Below are 25,573 nucleotides of genomic sequence, written 5' to 3' on the forward strand. Positions count from 1 at the left end.
TTACAAATATATGGTGTGTACACACTGCCATATAGTCGTACATGTCCAGTGAAAGACTCAAACTATAACCAACCCAGTTACTTAACCAGGGGTGGTGTTTTATTTATAAATAGATGTTAGGTACAGCCACATTCACTGGTAATGGAACAGGATTCTACACAGCTCACCAGCCGGTGACTGTTTGCTGCTTGTGGTTAGTGGTGCTGGAACTGCATTATATGCAGGTATTAACCAGGTTCTCTTTAGGAGCTAAGTAAGTGACTTCTGTCTCCCAAAATGTCACTCCAGACAGAGTACATGGTAAAAACAAGAAGCCACCTGCAAATGCTCAGTAGTGACTTGGTGGCCATCTTGCAACAGGGCATGAAGCCTCCTGGAGGGACAGGAAGACTGGAGTCTGCAGTCTTCTGTCAACAGTCCAGGTTGCACCCAGCATAACTTGGAAAAGTCCAGGTGTGTTATATGTCAACAGTCCTCATGCTGCTATGAGATGTCAACATGGTAATAATATTGACAATGATCACGGCAACATTCATTATGTCGATGGGGATGAAATGTTGACTTGTTAGAATGTCGTCATATCGTCCCTGGTGGCCTAGCAGTGACTTACCTGCTCCTGACAGCTGCAGCAACTCCAGTGCGGCTTCCGATTCCTGACTGTCATATGACGGTCCTTCCTGGGTCAGACCGGTGACCCTGCAGCGTTTTCAGTAAGTATTTTTCGCCTAGCTCTAATGTCGATATTCTGACAATATCAACATTTCACATGTCTCCATTTTAAGAATATTGTCACGTTGCCTGTCTTAGTCATTTGAACAATGTCGACATTATGGTGTCGACATTGTAAACGTCAACCTAATGTCTACATCTTAAAGCGCACATCCACTAGCTGATATTAATGGACAACTGAAGTCATCCATTAATCGGGCATGAATCTGGCACTAAAATGACCAGCGATGCGTCCTCCCGCTGGTCGTTTCCGACATCAATCATCGCCCGAGCATGCTGGTCAATTTGCTGATAACGACAGATTGACCATGTTCGGGGGTGCTGGAGGGTGCCTACACTGAGTGACTAATTGTTCAGCGTAGGCACTACAGGGGACGGGGAACGAGACTACGATTATGATGTCTTATTCATACTCTTCCCTGGGTCACGTAGTTTATACGCACCTTAAAGTCCTTCCTGGTCTTTGTGCACAATTAGAGCTCATTGGTTACAGGGTGGAATAGCTGATTCAGGTAATAAGGGGGAGATGTATCCAGCCTTTGAGAGAAATAAAGTGGAGATACAGTACCAACCAATCCGCTACAAAGTCATTTTTTCAAACCATCTAAGATAATAGGAGCTGATTGGTTGGTACTTTATCTCTCTCCAAGGTTTAGTACATCTCCCCTCAAGTCTAAAAGGACCATTTCTATCTTTCGACCTTTCCCTTATCAGCCCGCTGTATCTCTCTCCAAGGCTTGATACATCTCCCAGTTAGTCACCCATTTGTCAGATATATGAATGGATATGAGCAGACAATATGTCCTTCTAAATGGCAGACACTGTTCAAACGAAGATATAAAAAAAAAAATAAAAAAAAAATTTAGGTTAGCATATTTTGTACAACAACACATGCTCCTGGTACTTGTAGTTCCATGTCCAGATAAACGTAAATGCAGGGACCACTGATCTGTAAAATCCAACACTTTTTACCACAGTATGTTTCCTGTACCTGAACCTATCCTCTGTATTCACCCCTATAGGGCGCATACACAGTTCAAACCCCCTTTATCCTGATTATACTTCAAACAAGCAGGAGGAACACAATGCCAGGTTAATTATCTGACCATTCTCCAGTTGATCGCTAGGGTATGGCAAGCACCTCCAGCAGTCCCTGCAGAGGATTGCCAATCCTGTCCAATGGGTGACTTGTGGCACAGCAATTTCCTTTCTGTATACTCTCAGCTCTGGGTTAGGGGCTTGAGGGGATTTCCACACTGAGGGGGTCTATTTACTAAGCAGTGTTAGGAGACAGAGTGAAAAGTGATAAGGTGCCAGCCAATCAGCACCCAACTGTCATTTTTCAAACACAGCCAGTGAGATGGCAGTTAGGCGCTGATTGGCTGGTACCTTCTCATTTCACTCTGTCTCCTAACACTGCTTAGTAAATAGACCCCTCGTACTCAGTCTCAGCCTCTTCCTCCCAGCTGCACAGGCACTTCTTTATCTCTCTGTCTCCTCACTCATAGTATACTGCCCTCGATTCCATCCCTTTGTCTTCTTTCCTTGGTTCAGCCCAATAACTCCTTCCCTGGCTGACCTGCAATTGGTTTGTGAGCACTTTGTCTATTTGTTCGCGGGTTGAAGTTACAGCTGCAGGGGTGCGTTGCCTGCTGAGACTTGTAGCAACTCCAGTGCAGTCTATGCATAAAGCTGGCCCTTCTATCTCCACTACCTCCCTTCAGCGTACTGCATCTCCATTTTATAAACTCCCTGTTGATGTGTTCTATTGGTGTAGACTACTAGGCACCAGCAGAATGTGAAAAGGTTAGCCCTATGAGTGCGGTGTTAGTGGACATGTACTGCTACATATGAGAGGCGTGCCATAAAATTGATTTCCATCCAAATGTAAACGATCCCCAAAGTAAAATCTACTTGTTGATGAAAACAGATACTTTTTAAAAAAATGCATGTAGCAATAGGGATCATTGTGCCTTCTAACCAATGCAGGGAAATTATACTAATGATCCCATTAGAATGAATATATCTGATCGATATAAATTAGAGTTATGCGCCGACACCCGTGTTTTTGGTTTGAATCCAGATTCCAAAACAAAAACTTGCGTGTTTTTGTTTTGGATATGTATGTTTTTGTGTTTTTTAAATAATAATAATAAAAAAAAAGCTGAAATTGTCATTTTGACCTGTTAGCATGCAATCCAAAACCCGAATTCGGTTTTTAAATCTAAGTCCCGAACCCCAGGAAGATCTGAACTGGGACTCTGTTCGACTCTGTAGCCCAAAGTGATTTTGAACTCTGTTAGTCTCTGAAACCCCTAAATTCAGTTGTCTGTTCTCTGTGAACCAGATCCGCACATCTGACAATTGGGGATAGCTGGCAAGTATGTCTTTTTATGACGACTCTTTGCGAGCCTGTAACAAAACTTCCACTTTTAATGATTAACACATTTGGCATGGCTGACACTGATCCATTCCATTGTGAAAGGGGTCAACCCGGGTCCAAGCTGCAGTGTAAAAGTGGTAATGGAGAGCTGTAACATGGATGGAAATGGTGTTCAGTGTCCTGGGTTGGACCTGGGATTTTGGTGTGAAAGGTGTATAACTCAGAGGGCAACCTATAGTGCATTTGTTTTCTCTGCAGCACAATTCACAGCTTGCTGCATGTGGGTAGCGCAGTTGTTTTAACTTAAATGCTTTCTGTTTCCAGAAAGGCCAGCTATGTCCCATTCAGGGAAAGTAAGCTCACCCGCCTTTTTCAGCCCTTCTTTTGTGGGAAGGGCGTAGCCTGCATGATTGTGAACATCAATCAGTGTGCTTCTACATATGATGAAACGCTACATGTCATGAAGTTTTCCGCTGTTGCTAAACAAGTGAGTATGAGGTTAGGATGTTGTTTTCCAACATAAATGAAACGTGTAATAATAAATTTCCTCTTTAACTGTAGCCACACAGTATATAAAGGGAAAAAAAACAACTTTTCATATTATCCACCTTTCTGGAAAGCCCCACCTATATTTTAATAAAGTTATTATCTGGCTTCTTTAAATGTTTGTAGTTCTGGGTTTTCTAAACTGGGGATTTAGCTATTCTACAGTATTTCAGTGACCTTCCATAATACTATACATGTCTTCATTCTGGAAATAGTCAATGCTGGTGGTATTATTACTACTGTTGACCTATTACTGGGAGTTGCTAGTATTTTAGCTTTTACTAGTAATTACTGCTACTCCCAATTGTTTTTTTTTTTGTTTTTTTTTGTGGTCAGCAGTTGAGCTTGCAATACCCATTCTTGTTCTACATAGGACCTATAGATATGCCTCCTTCAGAATGGTGTCAGTCTCATGAGAATCATTGGGGTTATTTTATAGCATGATCTTTAATTTTCATTTAAAAAAAAAAAATTTCCTGAACCAATAATTTACAGTAAACTTAAGCATATTTGACCTATGTAGTAATGGTGTTTCTAGAACACACAATTTTAACTGGCTTGGGTAATAAAGGCTTTTTTTTTTTTTTTCCTCCCAATTAAAGGTTGTTCAGACCGTTCAGCCCAGAAACTTTGATTTCATGAACTCAAGAATAGTGGGAAAAGATGGCAAGGTTCTTACAGAGTTTGATGCTAATGTGTCTATTGAGGACCTTCTTTCTGAGGATGAAGATGAAGAATTGGACATTACAATGCTAGGTCCAGAGGTAAAGTTTTGCAATTTCGGTTCTACCCGAATGACTTGGGAAAGGTGGAGCCTACGTAATTTATATATTTCCTACAGTTGTTAAAGGGCAGAATAAACTAATTAAAGCCAAATAAAGTGAAAAGCATTCACCTTATCCCACTAAAGTTCAAAATCCGTATCCCCACCAACAATACAGAAGTAAACTAAGGGGTTATGGATTGATCCAAGCAAACGGCCATTTGTTTACTTGGTCTTTACAGACTGAATTGAATACTGAAACTATTGTAGAATATACAGTATACAGGTGAAGACGCAGACGCTGCTTTGTTACTCAACATTAGCAACCTAGACCACATTGATGAGCTCTTAATATGGTGAACCCCTGAGTTAGGAAAGGAAACGGCCGGTCTAACTGATATTTGGTGTTATGGCTTGGATTTTTTTCTAATCTCAAACAGGATCTACTGAGAAAAATTGAGGAGCTTAGGGAGAAGCTGATGTATGAGCGCCAAAGCAAACTACTTCTGGAAATGCAGATAAGAAAAGAAATGGGGGAGGCTATGTATCAGCAGATGGTGCATCTGGATGAGACTTGGAGGTACAGTAGTGAACTCTTCAAAGGATGTTACTATGGAATTTATTTTACTACTAAAGTAATCTTCTTAATGATTTTAAAGCTGCGTGTAGACCAGATTTAACTCCAATTGAGAGCATAGGTGTGATTTTAAGTTTTAATATTTATAGCACACTAGCTGATGTACTTTCACCCAGGTAGACCTTAGATAATTGAATTTCCTGCATACCATTTTTTTTTTTTTTAATAAAGTATTTTTTATTAAGCACCCAAAGTCATGCAGACCAGCAATACAAATCTAAAATAAACACATTTATAACCTATTCAGAAAGCAATGGTGCAATAAACACAAAGTAAACTGATACGGTTCATCGATTGTCATCAGTGTTCATGTATACAGCAGAGCAGAATACATTTGACCAACACATTAAACACATCAAAAAAACACTAATTTCCTTAATAGAAACTATTTTAGCACAAACACCATACACTGCTGGGGAAACATAAAATATATTGAATTTACAAAATATATTTTTGAAAGTAAAACCACCTCCTTGCCGCCGTGGCCATGCCCCCTCGTCATACCATCTAAACTTTTATATGCTTAGTTTATTTTATTCCTCTGGTGTAAAGGAGCGTGGTGATTCCAGAGGTGCGGCTGCAGCGCAGTCTACTATTCATATCGGCAGAGCCACACCGACTGTCACCCCAACTGCTGCCAAACATCACTGGCAGTTGGCGTGGCTCCCCTATTTGAGTATTGGACTGTCCTGTAGCCCCACTGAAGTCTCCACTCGACCCAGACAATGTGCTTACAGTCCCACAGCACTTGGGATATGCTGCTTTATCACCCAATCACCTCAGAGGAAACATTTTACCACTTTTTACCCCCTTGAGGAGTCGAATTTCAAAGAATCCCTGCTTAGTGGGTGCTTATGTCATGAGAGGAATATACTCCCTGAATTTCATGTTTCTAGGTCAGGGGGTTTGGACTGAGTGTTGATGAGTCAGTCAGGACATTTATTTAGAGATGGAGATAGGGATCGGCCAGAAGGTAAAAACCTGGTCATTGGGTGGTAAGATTAACTACATGTATTGCAGTAAGTGTAATGAATTATCCCTGTTTTTAATAGAGTACAGCTTGAAGTACCTTTTTAAATAACGTTAATGTTTTGAGTGCAGGAGACAAATATGTGGGTAAAATATAATTAGCTGTACCCCAAATTTAGTACATTCTTACACTTCAGAAGTACAGTTTTTTTCTTCTAAGTGACAATTCCTTGTTTTACCTTATTTTTAAGGTGCAACATAGTGTCAGCAGTGCTATGCAGGGGACTATATATAAGTGTAGCTTGACCTACTATAACTAAGTACAGTAAATGTAAGTTGGCCTATATCTTAGAAACAACACTAAAGGTGCATACACATGTAACTATTTTTTGAACGATTTATAACTCCGTCGTTATCGTTCAACCGTTGAAAAAATCGTTCAGTTTCTGAGTTATAACGATGAACGATTATCGTTCATGCGCGTTCCCGTTTGTAGTTCATTCTGACTGACCAGCTGAATGATTTTCATTAAGGGAAGTTACAAAAATCGTGTTAAAAAAAATCGTTCATTACACTTTAAAAAAATCGGACAGCTAAAATCGTTTGTGTGTGTATACAGCTTTAGAAATAAACCAACGGACTAGGTAGGATGTGGGTGGGGGTAGGCAACTCCTTATATCTCTGAGTAAGGGGTGGTAAGTCACAGGGGAGGGGAAGGCAAGTTTGGTGGAGGAAAAAATTCTAAGCATGACTTGTGCCAGAATGTCAAGTGGTGATGAGGATCAGGAATGCAGCCAGGAAAAAAAAAAAATCAACAAATATTCCCTAAAAATCAGTTTGGAGGTTGGGTGGTGGGGGGGTTATCTAGCACTTTCCCAAGTCCTGCTGTGACACTGTATCACGGGCCTTGCATCCACTTTCTCAGTTTGAGGGCCAAGTGGTGCGAGAGAGGGAGTGCTGATGGTAGAGTAAGTGTGGAGCGGTAGAAAAGGGATGGTTTAGAGGTGATCCAGTCTCTCAGAGACCAATTGACTGGTGAGCTTGACGGAGAAGTGGTCGGTCAACCATGTCAAAAGCAGCAGATCTAAGAGTATGAGAATTGAGAAATTACCATTTGCTTTGGTTATGAAAAGTTCACTGGCGAATTTGATGAGAGCAGTTACTAAGGAGGGGACAGCTGTCTGACAAAGCTTTGCTATTCTGTAAATTATTATGCTCTTGAAAGTCTAAAGCTGCCCATCCACTAGGCGATTAAACCTAGCGATGGAGCGATAACGACGGTCATTATCGCTCCATCGCTTGGTAATCGCCTGCAAATCGGGCGTTAAAAACGACCAGCGATGCGCGCTCCCGCTGGTCGTTTTTTACATCAATCATCGCCTGAACATGACTGTCAACCTGACTACTGCCGTCAGGTTGCCATGTTCGGGGATGATTGATCTGCATACACTGAACATCTGAACGTTCAGTGTATGCAGTTCACCCCGCGGGAGACTACTGCGTCGTAATCGTGCTGTCACCGTCATCCCCGCATCGTGTAATGGATGGGCAGCTTACGGTTGAAGGAGTCTTCCCAGCTGTAATAAAGGTTTATATTGTGTGTGTGTGTCTGTAATAATTATTTTATTCCTAGTAAACGATTGGAAGATTACAAAGAAACAACAGAGGAACAACTGGAGAACAGACTGGAAATGTACAGGAAGGCCATAAAGAACCACGCATATCGCCAGGCAATGGAAGACCTTGAAGAGGATTATGTCCCCTTAGATGAGTTCCATGCTGAACAGGAAAAAGTTGAGGTTAGTGTGGTTGTCATCACGTAAGAAGAAGATCTCTAAATTACTCCTCCCACAAAACTTTTTTTTTTATTTTTAATAACCTAAAAGCAGAGGATCAAAACATGCAAACAGCGGAGGCAGTGCTCTGTGTATATACCCATGGCTTCTCTCCTTACTTTGCAGCCTCAGTTTTTTGTTTGCTACTAATTTAAAATAAAAGAAAAAGAAAATTTTTTAGGCCCAACTAGGATCAGGGTCAGATAGTACATTAGCTACTGACTGTTAGAGCACCATATAGGACAAACTTGGCACTTGAAGTGATCATACGACAGCCGCACTTGAACATGGAAAATGACTGACCGTTTTCACCCTGACAGGAAACCACCACTATTTTGAAGCTGCATATTTGAAAACCATTATTAGTAGCTTCTGAGTTGAAGCTTTGGTTGTAGTCACCAGAAGGAGCTTCGAATGTAGTGGGGTTTTTGTTTTTCTCTTCAGTGTTATATGCTTACTGTATTTACATACAGAGCCGGATCCCTCCCTATTCTTTACTAAACCCTGAAAAGCGCACATTAACCGTAGAAAGATAGTAAGTACTGAGGAGGGAAGTCATTTTGGCACGTGGGGCAGACTACAACCATACTTACACGTACAGGAGTTTACTGTAACCACACTCTTTAGCCCGAACTACTTTTTGTTTTGTTTTTTGTTTCATGAATGTGGTCTATGATCATCAGTCGGATCTATTCATATGGGTGCTGTATGTCTTGATTTTAATTGGTTTTGACACATTATATATAAATCACTGAAACTGGACATGCTGTACTCTAAACCTATGCTGTTTCTGCAGGAGAGGGATCGCAGAATTGAAGAGTTGGAGATTGCACTTGGGCTAAATAAACAGATGGAGGATGATGATGATGTAACCAGGAAAGGTATGTGGTAAACGTTTGCTCCTGAGCACATTGTGAATACACAAAACTGCTGGATTTACAGCTAAGTTGATTATCGTAAAATATGTTAGTACTGGGGACAAAGGGGCATTGTATCTTTATATTGTGCAAATGTTTAAACAGAGCTAGATTAATAAGACCGCATGGGGCTGTCACAGAGGGGCCCCAACACATAGCTACATTACCAATGAAGGGCCTCTCCTGCTGGGGGTGGGGAGGAGAGGGGATGGTAAGCCATTGCACTGATTTTGTCTGGGGGGCATTTAGTTGAAAGTTGCGGAGTCTAAGTGTCTTCCCCCTCATTCTCATAGCATATATGGGTCATAAAGTACAGGTACCACTAGTAGACCTCTCCAAACCATTATTTTACACTGTAACATTGCATTAACCCTGGCAGTGCTGTTGGCAAACCATTAACCCTGTAACTACCTGTCATGTGTACTAATACTGGATCTCTTCTTCAGAACAGGATCCCATGTCTGGTGCTGTGACTGCATTAACCAAACGTTGCCAAGATAAAGAAAAGGTAAAGTAAAAGGCTCATAAATACACACATTAGTCTGGGGTCCTGGCCTTTGCATGAACAATTAACACATGAGCAACAAACCGTCTCTCTGCTCCTTCCTTTTTTTTTTTTTTAAATATGACAAAACGCACTGGTATTTGTAAAAAAGGTATCGGTACCAACTTAACATTAGGGGATAGAAGGGGGGGGGGGGGGGTGTGTGTGTGTGTGGCATTTTTGCAGAATGTTTTCGACATGTGTATAGATTGGAAGATGCGTTTCCACATAAGTAACTTTCCTACTTTGACAGGTGATAGTTGGTTTGAAGGTACAGATACAGAATATGAAGGATGAAGGTAATCTAAATGTAAGGAGACTGACTGAAGAAAATGAAATGATGAAGCAGCACCTTAAAATAAAGGTAAAGGGGGGGGGGGGTGTCTAATCCATTTACCTATAAATTGCCAGCATGCTAATAAAAGCTGTGTATTACTTACTAAACAATACATTTTTCCTTTGTTTGTGATTCAGAGATGGCATTATGTACAGGTGTGACTATAATATTAGGTTTATGTAGTGTTTCGGACTCTAAAGCTAAAGTGTAGGAAATAGAATCTGTCCCGGCAGTGGACAGAGCAGAGTCTATTTTATTTAACATAAAAAAAAACAACCCTATAAAAGTTATAACGTGTGTCTGACCTGGTAAGGCTGCCAATCACTGCCCATCTTACAAAATAGGGGCACTAGAGTCTTTAAAAATAGTTTAATCTAAATGAGGCAAAATGCTGTTGCTCCATAGCAGACTGCCCATGGCCAGCTCTTCCATCTTTAAGCTGGAGCCAGCAGAGCACTAGAACTTCTGGATGCGGATTCCCAGCAGCTGTGGAGCTGTTATTAGCTTGGTTTACTCTGAATTCATACAGCAATGTTTCGTGTCCTGTCCTGTACGGAGATTGGATGGCTTACTTGAGTTTGGTGGATAGGATAGAAGTGATATATCATCCTATAATATAGGTTATGTTTCTACCAGATGTCTAAGCTCCTTTCCCTGGGTCACATTGGCCACTGGAGAATGGGCTCTGTATTGCATACTAACCAACAGTTACACCAGTTCGCACTACTTGCACACTGTGCAGGGTTATTGCTGGCTTGAGTGGGGGCACTATTGGTCAGAACCTGGGAATGGTAACTATAGCTAACACTGAAGGGGAGGGATTTTACTGTTTTTGATGGACAAAATGTGACCTAACACCCACCTCCTATATGCTGAAACGGTTCTCTTTTTAACTGGTTTATATGCATTTTACTAGCTTTTTAGAAGTAAAATGTGTGACTACCAGTGTGTATATGGTCTTAAGGTACATTTTGGAGCCTATGGTGTAAACTGGTAGATTATGATCCTACAGATTGATGGCAAACCAAAAATGGTAAACATGCCAAAAATTCAAGATGTTCGTGGACCCGTGGGTTTTATTTTGATAAAAACCACCCTCAAATGTTTTGGTTCCCATTTGGTCTGGGATTGCTTTAAAATTGATAAACCGCTAAAATCATGTTACTTGAACCTGAGCCGGGACGCTAGTTCTACTCGGAACCCCTAAGTTCGGGTGTGTTAGTTTTCAGGAAAATTCAGAAATTAATCTCTGCATTACACTGCAAACGAGCATTTTTTATTTTTTTTTCCCCCTGTCCAGTCATCCAGAAACTCCAATAAATCTCAGCTCACATTTTTACACTGTAATATTATGGGCCGGATTCAGTTACACGCGAAAATCCGAAATCTGCGAAAAAGTTTTGCCTTTATTGACGCTTTTCGCCTGTTTGCGTCTTATCTCCAAATTCAATTCCAGGACCAATTCGCCTCAGCAGAAACTCAATGCACTGAAACAGGCGGAAAAGTTTCTCCACTGAAAGGCAGGCGGAAAAAAGTTAAAAATCTCTATTTTGGGGTGGAAATGTGGGGAATTGATTCAGAACCCTTAGGATAACCACCCCCCCCCCCACCTCCCAAAGGACAAATCGGCAAAAAAAAAATACCTTAGAACACCCCAAAAAAGACATGTCATTTTTGAGGCAAAAATGAAAAAAGTGGGGGGATAAAGAAAAGCAAAATGGGTTTCTTGGGGGGCTGTATGAATGGGACAGGTGCATACAGCAGGTGGATTTTTCACATTTTTTAAAAGTTCACTATACAGACACAAATATGCTAGCACCCATTTCTTCTTCGGGGTCCACAGCCAATACGTTTGGGTATGAATCCCGGTCACCAAACAGTTAATACAAACGAGTTCTCTGCTCCCAGGATGCATCGGGTCCCTCCTCATATACCCCACCCCCTGCCTCAGGTAGCCAGTTCTTCCTGTTTTGTGTGTACACCACATAGACAGTGGGACTGCAGGAGCAGTCCCACTGTTTTTACTCTCCATCTATGCGGGTGGTCTGAGCTGTCCTGGAAGCAGCCTCGCATCTGATTGGAGACGCACCGGTCACACGCTGCAACTACCTCCTCCGGCGCCACACCGCTAGCCTTGGCAGGTCCATGGCTAGGGCTTCGGTAGGGGCTCTCATGCCCTGGACCGCATCCGGATCAAGGGGATGGCAAGTAAGTGGGTGGTCGCGGCGGCCGCTGACGCCGGGACCACGTGGCGGTCCGGCCTCCGGCGGTGAGACTGGCCGGAGGACAGCTGCAGTCACAGGCAGAACAGCCTGTCTCCTACACTAGACCGCCGGGATGTGATGTTCCTGACAAGCTGGGGCTTGTGGCGGCGGCCATGTCAGTTTACCGGGCAGGTCCAAGCAGCATAGGGGAGGTCCGCTTCCCTGGCGGCCCCTCCCCCAATCCACATGCTAGTCCAGTCTTCTGGCACAGTGGGGTGGGTTGCTCCTCCCAGCCTCCATATAAGGCAGCCAGCGTGTATGTCAGTTGCTCTGATCGCTGCTCCTTCAGGACGCTGGGCAGTCTCCTTGTATACCTTTCCTACTGCTGGTTCAGGTTTTACATGGCTCTATCTTACTAAGACTAGCGCTGATTATGGTAGTGAGAGCTTATATGCGTATGACTCATAGAAGTGTTTATGCATGACATGTGATTGTTGTCTGTGGATACTGTTTCTTCTGTAATTTCTGTAAACTGTCACTGTCTCTACCCTTCCGTTACTGCAGGTGTGTGGGTTGAGAGTAGAAAGTAGCACATATACACTCAGAACCATTGGCATAGTTGACATGTCTTAGGAATCTGAGGGTCAGGTGGCGTGAGCACTGTTGCTGATATCCTGTATAGCCTGCAAGGCAGGCTTGTCCCCACAGGACTTTCTACAAAATGGGCTTTGTGGGAACTGTTTTAGACAGCCACCACACCAATTAAGTTTGCCTGTTACAGGCCCTGAGCCCCCTTGGGCATCATTTTCTCAGGTTATGGCTCAAGTGGTGGAGCAGCTGGATGCCCCGGTACCACCGGTTTGGGGTTTGTCTCAGCAGATGCATCCTATGCCCATGATGTGGCCGCCTTGGATGGACCCTGGTGCTGGTAAGGTTATGGCATCATCCTCGGGGGTTTTTCAGCCTCCTCAGGCTGTCACACCAAAGCAGCCTAAATCTAGGCGCCATTTACCTTCTCACATGGGTGAGTACTCCAGTGCCTCCTCCGAGTAGCCGATGTCCCCTTTCTGATTAGGGCTGTGAAATCTGTATTAAATATCGAGGAAGGGGATCCTCTGCTTAGTGAGGCACCCCTGTTCAAGCGCCAGAAAGTGGTCAAGGCAGAATTCCCAAAGTCTGAGCATTTATCAGAACTTATGGAGGAAGCGTTGGTCTGTCCGGATAAGAAAAGCCATCCTTCTAAAAGAATGGCACTTCTATATCCTTTTCCAGCAGAGGACTGTGCTAGGTGGGAGAATCCACCGTCAGTTGATGCACATGTGGCGCAGCTGATTAAGTGTACCACTCTGCTAATTCCAGTGGCTTCGCTGAAGGAAGCCACGGATAGGAGATTGGAGAGTTCCCTCAAATCAATTTTCTCGCTGGCGGGAACGGCCACCCGTCCAGCTATGGCTACTGCTTAGGTAGCAAGAGCTATTGAGGAGTGGGCTAAAACTCTAGCAGTCTCTCTACCAGATGCCTCTAAGGAGCAACTGGACATGATCTCCTTTATTAGAGAAGGGGCGTCTTATCTGGGAGATGCCACCTTGGATGCAGGTATCCTTTCCTCCAGAGTTTCAGCAAAGTCACGTAGGATTCTCTGGTTAAAGGATTGGAAGGCGGATGCCGGGTCCCCCTTCCATTTACAGGGGGAGTTCTTTGGTCCAGAATTGGATAAAATTGTAGCCTCCATGGCAGCCTCAAAGACTGCAGGTCTGCCATCAGCAACCTCGTCTAAACTTAGACGGGCGTCCTTTCCGGGGGTTTCGGCCACAGGGCAAGGCCAAGGGTCAGCCCTCGGCGAGATTTCCACCAAAAAAGACAGTACCCAGGAAGCCCTGTAAGAAAAACAAACGTCCAGGATAAACCAGCGGCCTGATGGGACGGGCCTCCCTCCAAGGGATCCCCAGGTGGGGGGCCGACTACTTCGGTTCTCGGAGCCCTGGCACCTCACGACTGAGGATGCCTGGGTTCGAGGAGTCGTCTCCCGAGGGTACGCCTTGATGTTTTGGAGGACTTCTCCTCAGATTTTTTTGTATAAACCCACAGGAGGGTTCAGAAAGAGCTTTGGCTCTTCAGAAAGCAATTCTTGCATTACTAGCATCGGAGGTAGTGGTTCCGGTGCCAGAGAATCAGTTCCGAGAGGGGTTTTACTCCAATCTATTCTTGGTTCAAAAACTGAACGGGTTGTATCGGCCCATTCTGAATCTGAGAGAGCTCAACAAATTTGTTCAAGCCCCCGGGTTCAGGATTGAAACATTGCAATCGATTGTATTGGCAATTGAGCAGGGGGACTATATGGTATCCTTAGATATGCAGGATGCCTACCTCCACATACCAATCACACAGGCTCATCAAAAATGTCTTCGTTTTGCAGTAGGGGGGGAACATTTTCAGTTCCAGGCCCTACCTTTTGGCCTGTCCACAGCCCCTCGGGTATTCACCAAGGTGATGCTGATGATGGCATGCCTCAGACACCAGGGCGTCAGGATCTTGCCTTACTTGGACGATCTCCTGTTGCTAGGGCAGTCCCCCCAGCAGTTACAGGATCATGTCTGTACAGACACAGCTGGATCATAACTTGGAAGAAGTCGCCACCCTGTCCGGATGTCACTTGGGAGCAAGATTGGACTCCGTGGTGCAGAAAATATATCTGCCGGAGGAGGAGAATCTCTCTTTACAAGCACGGATATGCAAATTGCTCCACAACAGGCAGATATCCATTCTAGTGGCCATGCAGGTCTTTGGGCCGATGGTGGTCACCTTCAGGATGGTGGAATACGCTCAATTCCACTCCAGACCACTGCAGCAATTAATTCTGTCTCGCTGGGACAAGGATCACCGCACGATCAGGTCTGAGTTGCTGCATCTCTCTCCATAGGTGCGGTTGTCCCTGTCCTGGTGGTTCCAGACAAAGCCTCTCAGGTAGGGTCGCCCCTTTTGAGTGTCGGATTGGACATTGCTCAATACCGATGCCAGTCTTCAGGGTTGGGGGCGATGATGGGGTCACACACTTTCCAAGGAAAGTGGTCAGTGGCGGAAAGCCTGCTACCGCTAAACATCCTGGAACTAAGGGCTATATGCAAAGCTTTAGTGCAGGCTCAGGAAATCCTAAAGGGCAGGCCGGCACAGATACAGTCAGACAATCGCACCACTGTTGCCTACCTAAATCATCAAGGGGGCACAAGGAGTCGGGCTGCCTTGGCAGAGGTATCAAAAATCCTGGTGTGGGCAGAGACTCATCTTCCCACGATATCTGCCATCTTCATTCCAGGAATCCTGAATTGGGAGGCCGACTTTCTCAGTCGGCAGGAGATAAATGCAGGAGGATGGGCCCTACATCCACAGGTTTTTCGGAACCTCGCGGACAGGTGGGGTCTGCCAGAAATAGATCTTATGGCGTCAAGAAGGAACAACAAGGTTCCCAGGTACGGATCCTGGACCAGAGATCCGAGAGCAGAGTTTGTAGATGCACTAACACTAAAGTGGTGTTACAAGCTGGTATATCTGTTCCCCCCCATTTGCTCTTCTTTCCAGAGTCGTCAGAAAGATCAAACAAGAGGGCAGTACCGTGATATTAATAGCTCCTGCATGGCCGAGACGGCACTGGTTCAAAGATCTACAGCATAGGTTCTCAAACTCTGTCCTCAGGACCCCAAACAGTGCATGTTTTCCAGGTCTCCTCACAGAATCACAAGTGAAATAATTAGCTCCACCTGTGGATCTTTCAAAATGTGTCAGTGCATAATGACTACACTTGTGCACCTGCTGGGTGACCTGTAAAACGTGACCTGTGTGAGGTCCTGAGGACCGAGTTTGAGAACCACTGATCTACAGTCTCTCTCCATAGACACTCCATGGCCTCTGCCATTGAGACCGAATCTGTTGCTACAGGGTCCCTGCTGGTACCCGGATCTTCATCGGCTATCTTTGACGGCATGGCTCTTGAGGCCTCCGTCTTGAGGAAGAAGGGGTTTTCCGAGTCTGTTATACGGACAATGCTGAAGGCACGGAAACCATCCTCAGCTTCTATATATTATAGAATTTGGCATACTTTCTTTCAGTGGTGTGAACTGAAAAGGTATGACCCAGAGAAATTTCTGATCTCCAGGGTGCTTGATTTTCTTCAAAGCGGTCTGGAAAAAGGGCTCCGCCTGGCCTCTTTGAGAGTACAGGTGTCTGCTCTTTCAGTCTGGTTCCAACAAAAAATTGCTCTGAGACCAGATATAAAGGCCTTTTTCAGAAGGTGTTGAGGATTCGGCCTCCCTTTGTTCCCTCGGTTGTTTCATGGGATTTGACTCTAGTTCTGAGGGTTTTACAGGCTCCTCTGTTCGAGCCTTTAAATTCAATAGACATCAAGTGGCTAACAGCAAAGACAGTATTTCTTCTTGCTATAGCATCTGCACGTAGAGTGTCGGATTTAGCTGCACTTTCCTTCCGTGAGCCGTTCTTGGTGTTTCATCAAGATAGAGCGGTACTATGTACTAGGGAGGGTTACCTTCCGAAAGTAGTGTCAAAATTTCATATTAATGAAGAAATAGTAGTTCCACCGTTTCAGGGCACTAGTCTCTTGCCAGGAGAGGCTTCCCTGGATGTGGTCCGTGCATTGAGAATTTATGTGAAACGCACGAGCAAATGTAGGAAGTCTGATTCACTCTTTGTGCTTTATGGTTGTCATAAGCGTGGCTGGCCAGCCAATAAACAGACACTGGCCAGGTGGATTTGCATGGCAATTTCATTGGCTTATACACAGGCTGGCATGCGGGTGCCGGATTCAGTAACTGCACATTCTACTGGAGCAGTAGGTCCGTTGTGGGCGGCCCGTCGGGGTGCTTCTGCTGAGCAATTATGCAGGGCAGCCACATGGTCTTCCATCCATACATTTTGTCAAATTTTATTCCTTTGACACTTTTGCCTCTCAGGATGCCTCCTTCGGGCATAGGATTCTCCTCTCTTCCGAGAGTCAGGAGCGTCCCCGGCCGTAGGGCTAGTGCTTTGGGATATCCCCAACGTATTGGCTATGGACCCCGAAGAAGAAAATAAGAGTTATGGTATGACATACCTTTTTGTTAACTTTTTTTTTTTTTTGTTCTTCGAGGTCCATGGGGTCCACAGGACACCCACCCAGATGCACCTGTAGTTCTGGGGGGGGTTTCCAGAAAATGTCTTCTCGTGAATATGGGTTTCTTCTTTCTTAAGGGGGGTATCCACTAGACGATAAAGTTGAGTGATTGAAAGATAATGATAAAATCGTTCGATAATCGTTCAAACATCATTTGAACATCGTTCGCAAATTGTGCAGTAATTGTTTCTAACGATGTATGATGCGCGCTCCTGCTGGTCGTTTGATCGTCTCCTCCATCGACTGAACATGCAGGTCAATTTCACTTGATTGCTTACAAATCGTTTACACATCGTTCACGCTGAACGATCAAACGATGAACCACTATCTGCCCACTATAGCTGAAAGCTCCCAATCACAGATTGAAACAACATAGTTTATCGTTAGATCTTTTGCAAATCGTTTGCAAATTGTTTGGAGTGGAAGATCAAATTTCAAGAGAAAATCGTTAAGAGGTTGGACAGGGATAAAATCGTCTAGTGGATGCCCCCCATTACCCTTTTGTTTTGTCTCTGCCTGCTTGAGCTTGGTAACTAACTGGCTACCTGAGGCAGGGGGTGGGGTATATGAGGAGGGACCCGGTGCATCCTGGGAGCAGAGAGCTCGTTTGTATTAACTTTGGTGACCGGGATCATACCCCAACGTATTGGCTGTGGACCCCATGGACCTCAAAGAAAAAGAGTTAACAAAGGTATGTCATACCATAACTCTTATTTTTCAAGTACCCCAAATTTTGACTGGACTATTTATTTTCCGCAAAAAATACTGTTTACTATCATTCTTCACCACTTTAACAAATGTGTCTAGAAGCTTTTAACACAATTTAAGGAAACAACCTACTTTTATTAGGGCTAATAGTACAGATCTGTACTGATTTTCAGTGTCTGTGTATCTTATTTTGGGGTACAGACTGATTCCCCCAATCTATTCAGTACTTTCCGTATGTTATACATTCGGCTATTTGTGGTTTTGCTTGTTCTGCAATTGATTACGGTGAATCGCGGGGACGTGCATGCCGCGAATTCACATCTCAAACAGGCGAATGCGGTGGAAAGTACAATAGGTGAAAAGTGTCTGACTTTTTGCATCTAATTGAATTTACAATTTATCTCCACAGGGGAGACAACGGGGTGTAGGTGGGATTCGGAGGACCGGACACCAACAGCAAAGCTTTTCAATCCCAGGATGCGCCGGTCTTTCCCCCTATACTCCACCCACAGCCTGAGGGCAGCTCAGTTTCATTGGTGTCTGGCAGGAGCTGGTTCTCCGTTTTAACAGCCCAAGCTTAGTTTTATGATTTTATTGTCATTTATTTTACTGCTGAGCAGCAGCACGAGTCTGCACTGCTGCACCATCACCCCTCCGTGGCGCAATGACACCAGCCCTCTGCTAGGTACTCCCGGCGGGGCTCTGAGGGGGACCTAGCTAACAAGGCTTCCTGGAACCCAGACTGCAGCCGGGGCTCAAGGGGACACGTAAGGCGGATCCCCGCTTGCGGGGGGACACTTGTAATGCGCAGTCTTGCCTCCGGTCTTGGGAGAGAGACAGGAGATGATGATGTGGACACTTGTTCATCCTGGACTCCACTAGACCACCAAGGCAATACAAACACTGGCCCAGGGTACAATTTAAGGCCAGGGGATCAGGTGGTTAATGTCTGCATAGGGGACAAGGCACCCCAGCTCAGGCTGTCATTCTGCAGTCTTGCTGCTCCTCCCTCACCCTCCACCCCCTCTGAGACTCACGGCAGCCTTTTCTGCATTCAGGTCTCCGGGAAATCTGGGACCAGTCTCCTTGTATACCTCTCCAAAGGGTTAGGTTTATACAGAGCTATATCCTACCAGCCACTGAGGTCTGTGTAGTTGATTTTAGTGCCCACTGCAGTTATATTGTATATTCTTCATTTGTATGTGACTTGTGCTAGTGCTGCTGTATGTTTTCTTTTTTTCCTATTACTCTTTGGTGTCTTTGAAGTTAAGCCTGCTGAGCAGGACTTAGGAGGACCTCATTCAGGATGGTCTTTGTGCATCTTGTTATACTTCCCCGGGCCCATCAGCCCCAGTGTCCTCTCCTCAGGACCCACCCTGGGCTACTTTTTTCACAGGTGCTGGCAAAAATTACGGACCACCTAACTGTCCCTGTGATGGCTCCCCCTATGGGATGGCCACAGCAGGTACTCCCTGCAACTCCTTTGCCTCCCCCATGGGTAGACGTACTTTCTACCTGGCTGAGTCTGGCGGATACCTCTACAGTGGGGAGGACAATAAGCGGCCCCCAGATGTTATAAAACTACACATCCAGCATGCCCTACCACAATTTTGCTATTTTGGCTATGCTACAAATGTTACAATGTATGCTGGGATTTGTATTTCAACAACAGCTGAAGGGACGCTTATTGCCCACCCCTGCTCTACAGCCTTTCAGCAAAAGGAGAGACTCTTACCTAAGCGTGCTGTTAGCTGAGTGGACTGGGAAGATATCAAATTCTGAATTATCACCTGGAGAGGCAGAAGATGCAGACCTATCTCACTCTGACTCCCCCTTTGGGAGACGAGTAATCATCCTCTAAATTGAACATACAGCCATGGCCAAAGGTTTGTGAAAACCAATACTTGTTGCATTCTCAAGTCTACTGCTTCGGTTTTTATGATGGCAATTTGCGTATACCCCAGAATGTCATGAAGAGTGATCATTGTCATGGCAAAGAGGGACTTTGCAATTCATCTGAACTTAATCCCAAAAACATTTCCACTGCATTTCAGCCCTGCCACAAAAGGACCTGCTGACATGTCAGTGATTATCTCGTTAACGCAGATGAGAGTTGACAAGGACAAGACTGGAGATCACTCTGTCATGCTGGTTGAGTTAGAATAACAGACTGGAAGCTTTAAAAGGTGGGTGGAGCTTGAAATCCTTGTTCTTACTCTGTTAACCATGGTTACCTGACAGGAAATGCGTGCATTAATCATTGCTTTGCACAAAAAGGGCTTCACAGGCAAGGATATTGCTGCTAGTAAAATTGCACCTAAATCAACCATTTATCGGATCGTCAAGAAGAGAGGTTCAATAGTTGTGAAGAAGGCTTCAGGGTGCCCAAAAACGTCCAGCAAGCGCCAGGAACATCTCCTAAAGTTGATTCAGCTGCGGGATCGGGGCACCACCAGTGCAGAGCTTGCCCAGGAATGGCAGCAGGCAGGTGTGAGCATCTTCACGCACAGTGAGGCGATGACTTTTGGTGGATGGCCTGGTGTCAAGAAGGGAAGCAAAGAAGCCACTTCTCTCCAGAAAAAACATATTCGATATATTTTCTTTTGCAGAAAATCAGTCTGACTCTAACTTGCAAAAAACAAACTATATAGAAATCAGCGCTCACAACTTATGATGATGACTAACAATTTGGAATAACAAAAAATAGCTGCTCCTAATAGTGAAATTGATCTGTAATTCCCACCTCATTGGACTAATAGAGGTCTGAATATAATATAACTGATTCCAAATGCAAATGCTACACCTAGAATCAACTCCAGACCTTTTACCTGCTTAATTGATGATGAAATAACGAGGGAATAGCCTACACCTGTCCATGAAATAGCTTTTGAGTTGATAGTCCCATTACTTTTGGTCCCTTAAAAAGTGGGAGGAACATCTAGAAACCGTTGTAATTCCTACACCGTTCACCTGATTTGGATGTAATTACCCTCAAATTAAATCTGAAAGTCTGCAGTTAAAGCACATCTTGTTTGTTTCATTTTAAAGCCATTGTGGTGGTGAATAGAGGCCAAAATATGAAAATTCTGTCAATGTCCCAATATTTATGCACCTGACTGTATATCACATTAGAGATGCAGTCTCCTATTTGGGTGAAGCAGCTATGGATATGGCTCTCCTAGCTTTCAAGGCATCTGCCACTTCTGTAGTAACCTACTGTATTGTTTGGCTCCGCTCATGGAAGGCGGATTCGGACTCTAAAATGACATTTGAGTCTCTGCCTGAGGATATCCTGTTTGGTCCAGAATTAGACAAAATTGTGAGCTACCTTTTTTTTTTCCTCAAGGAAAAGCTAATTGTCAGTCCTTTCCAAGGCATCAGACATCAACTAAGGCCTCCCAAGCCTAGGACCAAACAAACCTGGGCTACTAGACGTCCACCTACCAAATCTAAGGACAAGCCTTCAGCCTGACGGGGCGGTCCTCTCCCTGGGGGCTCCCAGGCTGGAAGGCCGACTTCTTCAATTGGCCCAGTTCTGGCAGCATACCACACCAGACGCCTGGGTAAGAGACGTGGTATCCCTCGGATATGCCCTTTCCTTCCCGAGGTGACCTTTCCCCTCCAGCACTTCTTTTCCAGTTCTGCTCCATTCAGTTCCTACTGCTCTTAGGAGCAATAGTTCCGGTCCCCTCCTCACAGCGAGGGAAGGGCAATTATTCTTAGTTGGTTCAGAAGCCCAACTAGTCTCATCAGCCTAACCTCAAGTCTCTGAACAAGTTTGTCAGGGTGCCCAAGTTTCGTATGGAAACCCTCCACTGGCTATGGAGCCCGGGGACTTTATGGTGTCTCTGGATATTCAGGACGCTTGCCTACATGTACCTATAGCACCTTCTCATCAACAAGATCTCAGGGTTGGTATTCTACAGCAACATTACCAATTTCAGGCTCTGCCTTTTGGCCTTTCAATGGTTCCTCAGGTCTTGACAAAGAGAGGCTGCCATGATCTTAATTCAAGAGATCAGACTGCTCACATACTTGGACAATCTCTTGCTGTTGGTCAGCTCCCTTCTTCATCGTCATCTACAGGTAACCATTGCCTTTCTACAAATCCACGGTTGGCTTATCAGCTGGAAAAATCTTCGTTGACTCTTAAAGAATGGTACATCTGGGGGCCCTCCTGGACTCTCTGGTTTAGAGAATCTTCCTAACTGCAAACAAAATCTCGGTATTATGACACCGGTTGTGCAGACTACTACTACAGTCAGTGTCAATTCACTCTGCAATGCAGACCCTGGGATCCATGGTGTCCACCTGGTGGAGTTCACCCAGTTTCACTCCAGGCTCAACACCTGATCCTCTCCAGGCATAATGGGCTGCCCCATCTGCTCAGATCCCAGACGATGGGCATTCTAACCAGTCGACATCCTGGAACTCCGAGCCATCTACAGACCTCCCACTCTGGCTCAGCATATTCTTCTGGGCAGGCCAGTACAAGTACAGTCTGACAATGCCACGGCAGTGGCCTACCTCAATCAGCAAGGAGACACTCTAAGTTGGACAGCAATGGCAGAAGTGTCCTGCATTCTCACATGGGCCGAACGCCATCTCCGCAGTGTTCATCCCAGGAATTCTCAATTGGGAAGCGGATTTCCTCAGCTGTCACGATGTGCATGCAGGAGAGTGGTTTCTACAGCCAGAAGTTATTCAACTCCTGGTGGACAAATGGGGTCTACTGGACATGGACCTCATGGCACAGCCACAAACTTCCAGTTTATTGAGCCAGGGCAAGGGATCCCAACGCGGCTTTCGTGGACTTTTATCTGTGAGGTGGACCTTTCATTTGGCGTACCTCTTTCCTCCAATATCCCTGCTACCTCGAGTTCTTTGGAAGTTCAAACAGGAAGGGGGCACAGTCCTGTTGGTAGCTCTGGCTTGGCCCAGATGCCATTGGTACTCCGATATTCTTCAAAGTCTCTCCATAGACTTTTCTCTTCGGCCAGACCTGTTGTCTCAGGGTCCCTGTTTACATCTGGACCTAGCCCGCCTTTCTTTAACTGCTTGGCTCTTGTGACATCCATCCTAAGGGCTAAGGATTTTGTGGTCCAGACCATGCTCAGAGCACGTACACCGGCCTCGGACAGAATTTATCACCGAATATGGCATACCTATTTCCAGTGGTGTGCTCCTAGAAGCTATGGCCCAAACATTTTAAGGTTTCTAGAATACTTGCGTTTCTTCAGGCTGGATTGGATCTTGGACGCCTGGCATCTCTGAAAGTGCACATCTCTGCTCTGTCCATCTGGTTCCAGCTCAGAATTGCTCCTCTACCGGATGTTCACACCTTCCTACAAGGTGTTCTACATATACAACCTCCCTGGTCTCTCCTGTGGCTCTGTGGGATTTTGTTCTCCACGCACTTCAGGAACCTCCATTCGAACCCCTGGAATCAGTGAATGTCAAATGGCTCACTGCGAAGACTGTGTTTCTTCTGACTATAGCATGTGCCCTTAGGCTTTAGGGGCGCTTTCATGTCGCTCCCCCTTCATTTTTTAATCTTTCATCAAGACAGGGCTGTTCTTAGATTGTGCCTTGGCTTCCTTCCCAAGGTGGCTTCTCGTTTCCACCTTAATGAAGAAATTGTGGTCCAGGACTTTCAATCACCAGACCTTTCCGCTGGTGAGGCTGCTCTGGATGTGGTCCATGCTCTGAAGACCTACATGGACTGTACTAGTGCCATCAGGAAATCTGATTCCCTCTTCATCTTGAAACAGAACAAAATACCCGCACAGATTCTCAGTGTAAATTAATCCTTCCCTGATACAAGTCTTTATTACAATTCTAATAATAGGGAGGTGCTCCCAGGATTAACAAATGTGATTGAAACAGAAGAAAGAATATTCCTACATGGGGCACTCACGGATATTAAATATGATTATTCAGACAAACTATTACACTAAATAAGAAATGATATAAATGAAAATATAATCTTTTAATATTCCCTCTTCATCTTGCATGGATTCCATAAGATGGGATGGCCAGCTAACACTCTGAGTATAAGCCGGCAAGATAATCATGCAAAGCCACCTGGCCAGACTGGCCTTCCTGTGCCGGCTTAGTATCTGCTCATTCTACTCTCTTTGTGAGTCCCTCGTGGGCAGCCCAGCATGGCGCCTCTGCTGAACAGCTATGCAAGGCGGCCACGTTGTCTTCTGTCCACACCTTTCTTAGGTTCTATGCCTTTGATACATTTGCCTCTCTGTTCCCAAAGGAAGCATCCTGAGTTCTCCTCTCAGCTCAGGAGCATCCCTGCCCCTTGAACTGCTTTGGGACATCCCCATTGTCTCCTCTGTGGAGCCCTATGGACCCTGAAGAAAAGGAGTTATGGTAAAACTTACCCTTGTTAACACTTTCTTCGAAGTTCATAGGGTCCACAGGGCACCCGCCATGACTCACCTGGCTCCTATGGGTTTATTCTCTTGTACACTGAAGAATCACACTCTCGCACAGAGAAGGAAACAAGTGACAACTTCCTTCTCTCCTATCCTGCTCCTGCCTTGAGCTTTACAAAACTGAGTTGCCCTCAGGCTATGGGTAAGGCATAGGTGGAAGGACCGGAGCATCCTAGGATTGAAAAGCTTTGCTGTTGGTGTCCGGTCCTCAAAGTCCAACCTACACCCCATTGTCTCCCCTGTGGACCCTAAACCCTTCGAAGAAAAAGGGTTAACCAGGGTAAAGCTGGGTACAACTAGTTGGTTGGAATGAAAATCTGGTAACATATGGGAGTAACTGATGATCAGCAATTTGCTCGTAAATGCCAGAAAACATGAAACTAGTCAGACAAGTTTGAGCAAATGGTTTAGATCAAACATTTAACAAACAGTTTTTGTCCATTTTCCGGCACTTAGGAGCAAATTGCTGAATGTGATTTGCTTTCATACCTTACCAGATTTTCATTCCAACCAATCAACTAGTTGGATGGTTGGACAGAAAATCTTTCTTTGTGTATGCACCTTTAGTTTTACCAGAACGCTCCTTTTTTTTTTTTTTTTCAAACACATGGATAGTCTGTAAAATGATGGACTCTCTTTCGGTGATGTAAAGGAGAACTATACTGCTTGTGTGTTGCAGGAACAGGAGATTCGAGGTCTCCAGAACCTGGCAGAGCGGGCCATTCAGCTGGAAGCTTCTGTAACTGAACTTCAAGTGCAGCTTGATGAAAGTAGGAAGCTTGTGTCAGCAGTGGACATAAGCGAACCGAAACCTAAAAAAGGCTTATTTTCCAACATCCGAAACACGATGACTCCTAAAAAGACTAAATCATTGGAAAAAATGGAGGAAACCACAGGGTTGTCTAGAAAGAAACCTTTGCTCTCTCGTAAATGAAAAACTCATTAATTATTTGTGTGTAGATATATAATTTATTTTAATCTGTTATTTAAATAAAAAAACTTTTCAGTTATTATTTTGAATTTTTAAACAAAAAAATACAATTTCAGAAACCACATAGCACTGGCGTCACTGGTGTAGTTGTAAAATTGCACTTTGTTAATAATTTGCCATTTTGGAACGTACAGTATTACTGGAAAAGTCACAATTAAAGGAAATGGTCACAAGGTGGTGCTAGTGTTCAAGTTAAACAGAACCTGTATTGAGACAGCATTAATGGTTTGTGTCCTTATTAATCAAATGTAATCTCTTTGGAATATTTTATAAATTGAACAATAGAGAATACTCCTAGGCAGAAACTTTACTTTGTATTGTCCTATTTAGGTTTTTTTTTAATTTAAAGTACTGTTAAATTAAGGGTTCGACAATAATGCAGCAGGTATATTTGTGGAGT

General features: G+C 44.5%; 1 protein-coding gene across 2 annotated transcripts in view; it reads left to right on the plus strand.

Moving 5' to 3' along the window:
* Positions 1 to 25,192, plus strand: part of LOC148526787 (kinesin-like protein KIF20A) — a 45,192-nt gene extending 20,000 nt beyond the window's left edge. For both annotated transcript variants that reach the window (XM_088469743.1, XM_088469742.1), the window contains 8 exons: positions 3,437 to 3,599; positions 4,261 to 4,422; positions 4,862 to 5,001; positions 7,661 to 7,826; positions 8,659 to 8,743; positions 9,226 to 9,287; positions 9,577 to 9,687; positions 24,862 to 25,192. In XM_088469743.1, the coding sequence (XP_088325869.1) occupies positions 3,437 to 3,599; positions 4,261 to 4,422; positions 4,862 to 5,001; positions 7,661 to 7,826; positions 8,659 to 8,743; positions 9,226 to 9,287; positions 9,577 to 9,687; positions 24,862 to 25,116 (1,144 nt within the window). In that variant the 3' untranslated portion in view covers positions 25,117 to 25,192. The remainder of the gene's footprint in view (positions 1 to 3,436; positions 3,600 to 4,260; positions 4,423 to 4,861; positions 5,002 to 7,660; positions 7,827 to 8,658; positions 8,744 to 9,225; positions 9,288 to 9,576; positions 9,688 to 24,861) is intronic.
* Positions 25,193 to 25,573: the final 381 nt, after the last annotated feature.

Source organism: Taudactylus pleione, unplaced genomic scaffold (genome assembly GCF_031769625.1).
Source record: "Taudactylus pleione unplaced genomic scaffold, aTauple2 ptg000093l, whole genome shotgun sequence".
NCBI lineage: Eukaryota > Metazoa > Chordata > Amphibia > Anura > Myobatrachidae > Taudactylus > Taudactylus pleione.